We start from the raw sequence: 8,590 nt of genomic DNA, 5'->3' as shown, positions 1-8,590 counted from the left end.
GCACCGATTTAGCTGCCTGCTATACACTACTACACGCACAAAAAGCGGATGGCAGTCACGGAAGCAGCAGACGGTAAAGTGTAATTATCTTCAAGCAAAAGCGTTATTACTATACTTTTACCCCCGGTGGATTGGATTGGAAACAACGGTGTTTGAAAAGCATCAACGCAAAAAGTGCAGATGTTAGAAAAATGAGTACACAAGTATCGCGTGAGGGTGGGTGCACCTTGTTGTCATGAGCGTGACAAGGGTCACGCGCCCCCCGCTCTTGTGCGCATGCCCCGAAAAGTCTGACATTAATGTACAAAGTGTGAATCATTTGAATTTAGCACAATGGCTAAGAATTATTTGAAGAGCGCGCACATGCATTGGGTTCTTTTGTGTGGGCGCGATTACATTTTAACGAAGCGATATTTTTTTTCCAAGTTGGTTGAAGTGGCAAATATAAAATATATTTAATATGTCCTCCACTTACATGTTATTCTTTTAAGAGGGTCATTAAAACAGCAAAGCACCTGGTGGCTGAATATATTTGTTCATGACTATATTTATTATTAGATGGGGGGGGGGGGGTATTAACCCTCGTGGATCATTTATTTCAAAACAGAATTTATTGTCCTTGTTAAAGCAAGTTGTGTAAAAATATCACACCTTATTTACATTTTGTGTAGCCAAAAATGTACATTATTTATTTGTTGCTGAAATAAAGACACACTGCATGTTATAAATGTATGACTTATTATTTTTTTACAAGTCTTGTATTTTTATTACAAAGTTTAAAATCAAAAGCCTGTTCAAATTGGCAAAACTATAATTATTAATAGTATTAAAAAGAAACGTGTTTGACACATTAATACATTATTATTATTATTACTTTAATAAGAAAAAAAAACATGATCATTTATAGCAATTCGTCCTGAGATTGTGGCTGGAGGAAACAAAGCCCAAGCATCCTGATTTTCAAGCTCCGCAAAAATAAAAAAGAATGGAATATGAACATTAAATATCCTCTCAAATGGCGTGAACGCGCACAGCAAGTTGTCGATGAGCGCGCGCTACCGTAAACATACAAAAATAATACTCCTACCTTTCACTGAGAGGCTGTTTATTTGTTTGTTCGTTTGTTTGTTTTGTTTGTTCGTTTTATAGTCCCGTTTAACAGCCGCCGGCGCTGAAGTTCTCCAACGGATGCAAGACTGCCGGTGGGGGCCCCAGCGAGGCGGCCATCACCGGGAACACCACGGGGGAAGTCCTGGAAGGGCTTGGCGAGCCGCCGCCGATGATGCTCTCGATGGAGAAGGGCGAGCGGTGCGCCGGCGAGGCGGATTTGTGCGCACCGGCCGGTGAGACCTGCGGCCCGGTACCGTGTTGGGGGTAGAAACGGCCACGGGAGCGCTCCGTAGAGGGCAGCAGCGAGGCGGCGGGGAGCATAGTGCCGCCGTGCCGGGCGGGCTGCTGCCGTTGCTGCTGCTGTTGCTGCTGCTGCTGCTGCTGCTGTTGCTGCTGCTGCTGCTGCTGCTGGAAGGCCAAGAGAGCCGAGTGCGTGTGGTAGGACTGTAGCTGGAGGCCGTAACCCCCGCAGCCGTAGCCCCCGTAAGCGTAGGCAGCGGCAGGGAGGAAGCCCCCGTGCTCACGCAGCAAGTCCTGCGTCTGCTGCCGCTTGAAGCGCTTCCTCCGCCGCAGGAAGCTGCCGTTGTCGAACATGTCCGCCGACTCCGGGTCCAGCGTCCAGTAGTTGCCCTTGCCCGGGTTGCCAGGCTCCCGCGGGATCTTGACGAAGCAGTCGTTGAGCGACAAGTTGTGCCGGATGGAGTTCTGCCAGGCGGGGAACTTCTCGCGGTAGTAGGGGAAGCGGTTGCTGATGAAGTCGCAGATCTCGCTGAGGGTGAGCCGCTTCTTGGGGCTCTGGAGGATGGCCATGGTGATTAAGGCGATGTACGAATAAGGCGGCTTCACCAACGGGTTCTTGCCAGCCGCCGACTCCGGCTGCTTGTAGGCGTCCCGCCCCGGCTCCGAGGCGGCGTCCGACGGATGAGCATCAGGATGAGGATGAGGCGGGGTCGGAGGAGAGCCGCGTCCGTGCTCGGCCTCCTCCCCCTCGCCCACCACGTCGATGTCGGTCTCTTCCGAGAGGACCGAGGCGTCCGACATCTCGGAGCTCAGAGAGCTCAGAGAGCTCAGAGTCATGGCTCGCCTCTCACGCCCGGCCGCGTCCGCCGCCGCCGCCGGGGCCAGATGAGGAAGCGCCGCCGTGCCCCCCTCCCTCGACGAGGCTCATGCGAGGAGTAGGGGGACGGGGGGCAGGAGAAGGAGGAGGTATAGAGGAAGGGGTGGCAAGCGGGAGACGAGGGACACTTTTTCCTGCCGCTATGTCCATACGCTTCGGGTCGGGGCGGCGTACCGTACCGTGCCGTGCCGGGAAGGGCCGTGCGGTAGGGTCGCTAAAATGCCGCGCGAGGGCCCAAAGTGAATCCGATAGGGGGCGGACCGTCCTCCACTAGTTATACGGGGCGGCTGCTCACGTGACCCACCAAACGTCACAGGCCCACCCCAAAAACAAAACGAAAAAAAAAACGGTCAAAAGAAGAAAGTTGCACTTATTTCTCATGCACTTTGCATTTATTCACTGTCAAATAATACATTTATTTAGTGGTTATTTTTAAAAAACGTTTTCTTTTTTTCCAATAACCCCCCCCACACACACACACACCCATGATTAATTAATTAACGTTGCGTAATGCATGGCGACAAATAAACCAATGCTTACCCAAAATAAAATGTCATAAAATGTAACACGTTTTAATGTTTCACTCATTCTTTGTCGGCTGTGTTTTATTTCGATACTCCACATACTAAAATAAATGCGTGCAGGAAAATCATATTTGACTTAACATTGCAAATTTGGAATTTATGATTTAAAAGCCCAGAAAAACAAAAAAGTGATAAGAGGAAAAAAGATGAGAACGCCAACAAAAAGTTCTGTATCCACTTTTTTGTTAATGAAGTGGTTGCAGGACTTATGTAAGTTAAAATGCAAAAAAAAGATCAAACCAAATTACTTTTAATAACATTAAAAAAACCGAATACCCAGTACAACATTAAATGTAAAATGACAATCTGTTATTTTTTCAATTTGAATACAAAAACATCTTAGAGCACTTCCTCTGTGTCTTGACAGCCTGCGCTGTACAATAAAATAATTGACATCGAGTTGCATGCGAGAGCAAGAAGAAAAGATTTTTTTTTTAAAATAATAAACGACAAACATTTCCTCAATTAAAGAACGATTTGCCTGAAAGCTGGTGGGCGTTGCGTGATTCGCTTGTTATCTCCATTCTCCGCCAGTCATTTGCAATGGCAAACAGTCAGCTAGCTGTTAACTCGCATCACTCACGGGTCACGCAGAGCATGACACGCACGCACACACACACACACACACACACACACACACACACACACACACACACACACACGCATATCGGCATGCGTGGAACAGCAAGAAACAACAACATTTTCTAAGAATGACATTTAAATGTCAGCAGCAATAACGCGCTCGCTGCTTGAACAAAACAAAGATTACAGTAGGTTTTTTTTGTTGTTGTTGGTTTTTATCCCCAGCGGCGTGTGTCAAAGACGGATGAGAGTGAAAAGTGGCCTCTAAAATATAATACAACTACCATCCATCCATCCATCCATCCATCCATCCATCCATCCATCCATCCATCCATCCATCCATCCATCCATCCATCCATCCATCCATCCATCCATCCATCCATCCATCCATCCATCCATCTTCTGATTGTGGATCCCTTTGGGGAAATTGTTTTTACAAACACAACAGATTTTTATTATTAAAAAAAAAGATAATAATAATTGTCGTCATTCATTCCCTGTCATATTTTCAACCTTTTCCGGTGCGCGCAATCGTGAGAACACGCCACGCACGCAGTTAAAAGTGAACTCGAAAACAATCCCTCGGGCCTTGTGGAGTTGTTGCCTTTAGTCCGACGCCACCTCGGGGTGGTATTTAGACTGCACTTAGGCTTGAGAAGCGCAAGTACAAAATTGCTCTTGGAAGGGTTTCTTTGGAAGCAAAGCACGCAAAGTCCAACTCTTGTTGTTGACCTATATATATATATTTATGTACGTGTGTACGAGACAGTATGTGAGGGGAAAGGATCAATTATTTGCAATGTTACCATGAGTCATTTCTGCACACCTAATGCAATTGAACTTTTGTCAAATGAGTCAGAGCAACCGATATGATGACAATAAATGTCTCGTTCATGATGCATGCATTTTATAAATGCACGGTAAACGATTGACAGTGTGAAATGGAGCAAAAATAATAATTTAAAAAAAAAAACGTCAGGTTTTTGAAAAAAATGAGATTCTTCCAAGGGAAACGTAGTTGTGCGACAAATTATATTTTCACAATAAGGGGAATAACAGTTTAAACATTTTGGGGGGAATTTATGTTGTGGATTTAAGAGTTTATTCAAATCGGAAAAATCGATGAAAGAAGATTTTCTTGTATACATTTTAAGCCAGAAAATAAAGTATCCTCGAATACCCAATCGTACGGAAGAATGTTAGGACCAGTGAAGAAAAAAAAAGGGGGGGGGGGGGGCGACAGGATTGTGCCTTTTTTTTTTATTATTCAGAATTCTGACTTTAAAGTGAGAATTCCCACTTTAAAGTCAGAACTCTGAGAGTAAAGTCGCTATTCTGACTTTACTCTTTATTCTCTGACGGAGACGTGGCTTTTATAATGTGCATGCGTTGCAATGAAAGCAGATCAAGAATATAGACGCTGAGTATTGGCGCTGCTTTTTTTCCTTGTTTAGTTTTTTTTTCTTTATTGTGCTACCTTTCTATTGTATTGTTTATTATACGTTTTGAAACGTGTCTGCATCACCTTTCAACCCTTCTTCTCAAAGTTGTGAAACAAACTTTGGAGTTTGCAAAATAAAATTCAGCCACGGCATTATGGTCGAGATTTCCCCAGTTTACCTTTTTGTATTGAACATTCTTTTAATATATATATATTTTATTTTCTTTGAAAAAAAAATCCGCGTAATAAGGAATAACTAAATAAAGGGCTAAAGAAATAATTCTGAGTGCCATGTGATGGTGTGTATCACATGCCCACACCCACCCCCACACACACACTGCTGTGCGTGCATAGCAAGGAAAGCGTGCCAAAAAATGCGCCGCTTTAGATTGATACAAAGTTTATTGGGGTTCCCTGCAGTACCACAGAGTGAGAGAATGCGCGAGGTGCGCCAAATGCCCATATTATATAGGCCTATGCATATTTGCCATCGTATTAGTACAGTATAAATTGAACGAGTCATTAATTAGCCATTTTATGAAGATAAAAGAGTCTTATACAAGTCCCCCCGGCTGTTCCCGACATACGACGTTTGGAGGTTACGTCACCCCTCCGTTAACGCTGCAATGGAATGTTTGATATTGCATGGCCCAAATGTCTGTTTCAGACAATTATGTACAGGAATGATGAATTGAGCGGATCCAGCTCAACTCGTTGTGGCTTAAAAATTGTGCACAGGAATCGGCCATCGGCAGTTCTTGGCTGCTCGTAAAAAGCCAAAGTTACTCCAGGATGTTTTCATTGTAATGCCACCAATCCTAGTTTGGAATGCTAAACAACTGGTCAAATAGGAGGGTCAAGTCTTGATGTATTCTTTCTTCTTCTTTCTTTCTTTCTTTGCCTCGGCAGGCAGGCAGGCAGGCAGGCAGGCAGGCAGGCAGGCAGGCTGCCTGGTTTGGAAGGGATGGATAGAACTTGCAAGATGGTCTCTCTCTGTCTCTCTCTCTCAACCAAAGGCCACTTGGAGGACACCGGGGGCACCGGCCGGCTACGTGTGGTCCTTCCTTCCTTCCGTCCGTCGTCGTCGTCGTCACAGAGGCTCCCGGCTCGTCATCAAGCCGCCGTGGAGCGCATCCAATCCTGAAAAGCCAAGTGTGCAGAAGGCTCGTCAACTTTCAAAGCGTACTTTCATGGCGACTATGACGACCGAACACGCGCGGCCTTTGTGGGCTTTGCCGCTACGTGCTCGTCCGTCGCTCGGCGGAGCCCTCCCTCGCTGCTCTGCTCTGCTCTGCTCTGCTCGCCTGGCTTGCTCACATTTGCCGAAGCAAGAGAAGAAGGAACGAGACACTTTAACACCGTTCAATCGATAGCGACCAGATGGACACTTTCCGGCTCCGGCTGCTGCTACTGCTGCTGCTGCTGCCGCCGCTGCCCGTGATCACCGAGACGACAGGTGACGCGCGCGCGCGACATTATTATCATTTTTCGTATTATGATTGTTGCCCTTCCGATTGAGATGGCCACCAAACGTGCTAATTTGGCCGCGGCGCCACAGTCGAGTCAGCACTTTGAGCACAGACTTGAGTGCCGAGCCCGAACGCTGATTCCGCTTGTTTGTGCTTTTCCAGATGTTGACTGTAACGGCACTGAAGACCAAACTAAGGACTGCAAGTGCGAGATTGGACAAAACCTCAAGATGAAACCCTCATCCGCCGCCACAGGCTCTCTAGTGTGGAAGGACCCTGATGACGAAGTTATTAGCACGTCTGGTGGCAGGTACGTAATGGCGAACAGTGATATGACACTCAAGGAAGTGGAAGTCGGCGATGCCGCCAAGATCTACACGGTCAACTATCTTACTTCCAAGTTCCAGAAGTTCAAAGTTATCCCTTTGGGTGAGTTTGATGCTGCCGCTCGGTCACGCCGCAAAGCTTTTTGCAAGGAAACCAAACAAAATGTGTAAAGATTATTTGATGCTTGTGGGGAAAACAAAAGTTGACAAAACGGGGAGTGCCTTGCGTCTATTTGTCGCCCGAGCCAGCAAGCTCAATGTGTGTGTGCACGTGTGTGTGCCGTCTCTGCTTTTCTGCTTCTGACAGTCGTGTGCGAAACCAACAACAAGGTGTGCAACACAGAGTTGGGCCAAAACGTCCGATTGAAGGCTGGCAGCGATAGCCTCAAATGGTACTTGGGATCCGCTGGGAAAACAACAACAAACGGCAACTTGGACATCCTTAACATCGGTGTGCCTGACTTGGGGAATTACGTGGCCAAAGCGAACGCTGATAGCGCCGCTCAGAAGACCATCACCCTTGCTTTTCCCGGTAGGTTGCATGTCGCCGAGCAGTCTTGCGCTGCTGCCTGACCCTAACTGGAACACTGCTGCGCCGTGCCCGGCCAGTGAAGAAAAGTTCCCCCACCTTGAAGCCTGTCCGCCAGGTTGAGGTCAAAGCCAGCAGCGGCCTAGCCAAGATGGGCACCAAATGGAGCCTGGAGTGCGTGGTCACCCAGAACGGCACCCTCATCACCGACGTCACCGTCTTCACCTGGCTCAAGGACGGCAAAAACATGATGGGCAAAACCGCCGCCACCGTCGACTTTGCGGCCCTCAAGGCCACGGACGCGGGCACATACGTGTGCGAGGCCGGCAAGGACAAGTCCGCCGGCTACGACTTGACTTTGCTGGGTGAGTTAAGTGAGTCGCGGCAGCCTGGCTTGGCTCGCCTGCTTGCGCCCTCGCTTGCGGTGGGTGCCCTTAATTGTGAGCATGTGTTTGTTGTGTTTTTTCGTCTTTTGCAAGACGGCGCCATAGCGGCGTCCTACTCGCTGGCGCTGCTGCTGACGATGAGCCTGCTGCACCTCCTCCTGTGCTACTAGATCTCCGGGACGGCGCCCGCCAGGTGGGCTCGCCAGGTGGCCTTGGCGCACCAGCTCGCCCACTACTCGCTGACGGAGCGTCTTTTTTTTTTTGCCTTTGTGCAGCTCGTCCCCGGCCGGGAGACGCCAGCTCGGGGCCCGCCCGGAACCACCACCGCCGCCGCCGCCGCCGTTTGTCCCACGTCTACACCCAAAAAAAGCAGAAAACGTGCATGCTTAAAGTTGGAAAAAAAAAAATTAGAATAAAGCACTCTCAGTTGTTACTCATTTTCTTTGTGTGGCGCTTGGATTTTTTCTTCTAAGAATAGGAATAAGAATAAGAGCGCACTCTCGGTTGGTACTCATTTTCTTTTTATGGCGCTTGGATTTTTTTTTAAAATGATAGCATAATAATGAGAGCACTCTCACTTGGTACTCATTTTCTTTGTAGGACGCTTGGATTTTTTTTTTTTTTAAGAATAAGACTAAGAGCGCTCAGTTGTTACTCATTTCCTTTGTAGGGCGCTCGAATCTTTTGAAGAATAATAAGAATAAGAGCACTCAGTTGTCACTCATTTTCTTTGTAGGGTTTTTTTTTTTTTGCTCCCCATTGCGCTGCATTCTTTGGTCTCCTTTTTCTGCTTCTGCAAATAAAAAAATAAAAAGCATTTGATTGTACTTTTGGTTTCTTACTATACAGTATAGCTGCGTACGCTTTGGGGCCTTGCACATTGTGTATGTTTACAACAAAACAAATGACTAGAAATATAGTAGTTCAAAAGGATCGCGCGGAAGAAAATGATCTGTGGCCATTTGCAGAATACAAGCATTTCTGTACACGGAGGTTGATCATTGTTGACTTTTTTTTTTTTTGCATCTTTTTGCAAACCGTTAACC

General features: G+C 47.1%; 2 protein-coding genes across 2 annotated transcripts; one reads left to right on the top strand and one right to left on the bottom strand.

Annotated features, from left to right (window-relative positions):
- Window positions 1–592: 592 nt before the first annotated feature.
- foxd1 (forkhead box D1) lies at window positions 593–2,187 on the bottom strand. The gene has a single exon (XM_049737413.2). The coding sequence runs from the start codon at window positions 2,185–2,187 to the stop codon at window positions 1,156–1,158; it is 1,032 nt and encodes a 343-aa protein (XP_049593370.1). The 3' UTR covers window positions 593–1,155.
- A 3,764-nt stretch (window positions 2,188–5,951) lies between these two features.
- On the top strand, window positions 5,952–8,371 carry LOC125979310 (uncharacterized). The gene is made up of 6 exons (XM_049737425.2): window positions 5,952–6,290; window positions 6,466–6,732; window positions 6,937–7,161; window positions 7,239–7,523; window positions 7,638–7,737; window positions 7,820–8,371. Exons 1-5 carry the CDS (start codon window positions 6,215–6,217, stop codon window positions 7,712–7,714), a joined length of 930 nt encoding a protein of 309 aa, XP_049593382.1. The 5' UTR covers window positions 5,952–6,214; the 3' UTR covers window positions 7,715–7,737; window positions 7,820–8,371.
- The last annotated feature ends 219 nt before the right edge of the window (window positions 8,372–8,590 follow it).

The sequence above is a fragment of the Syngnathus scovelli genome, chromosome 13 (genome assembly GCF_024217435.2).
Source record: "Syngnathus scovelli strain Florida chromosome 13, RoL_Ssco_1.2, whole genome shotgun sequence".
Classification (NCBI taxonomy): domain Eukaryota; kingdom Metazoa; phylum Chordata; class Actinopteri; order Syngnathiformes; family Syngnathidae; genus Syngnathus; species Syngnathus scovelli.
This window is presented reverse-complemented; position numbering and strand designations above follow the sequence as displayed.

What these genes read in the sequence shown, in the direction of transcription:
- foxd1 (XM_049737413.2), bottom strand. Translation starts at nt 2,187, where the DNA reads ATGACTCTGAGCTCTCTGAGCTCTCTGAGCTCCGAGATGTCGGACGCC.
- LOC125979310 (XM_049737425.2), top strand. Translation starts at nt 6,215, where the DNA reads ATGGACACTTTCCGGCTCCGGCTGCTGCTACTGCTGCTGCTGCTGCCG. An exon ending in CGTGATCACCGAGACGACAG is followed by an intron (nt 6,291 to 6,465) that starts GTGACGCGCGCG and finishes GTGCTTTTCCAG; the next exon opens with ATGTTGACTGTAACGGCACT. An exon ending in CATCACCCTTGCTTTTCCCG is followed by an intron (nt 7,162 to 7,238) that starts GTAGGTTGCATG and finishes GTGCCCGGCCAG; the next exon opens with TGAAGAAAAGTTCCCCCACC.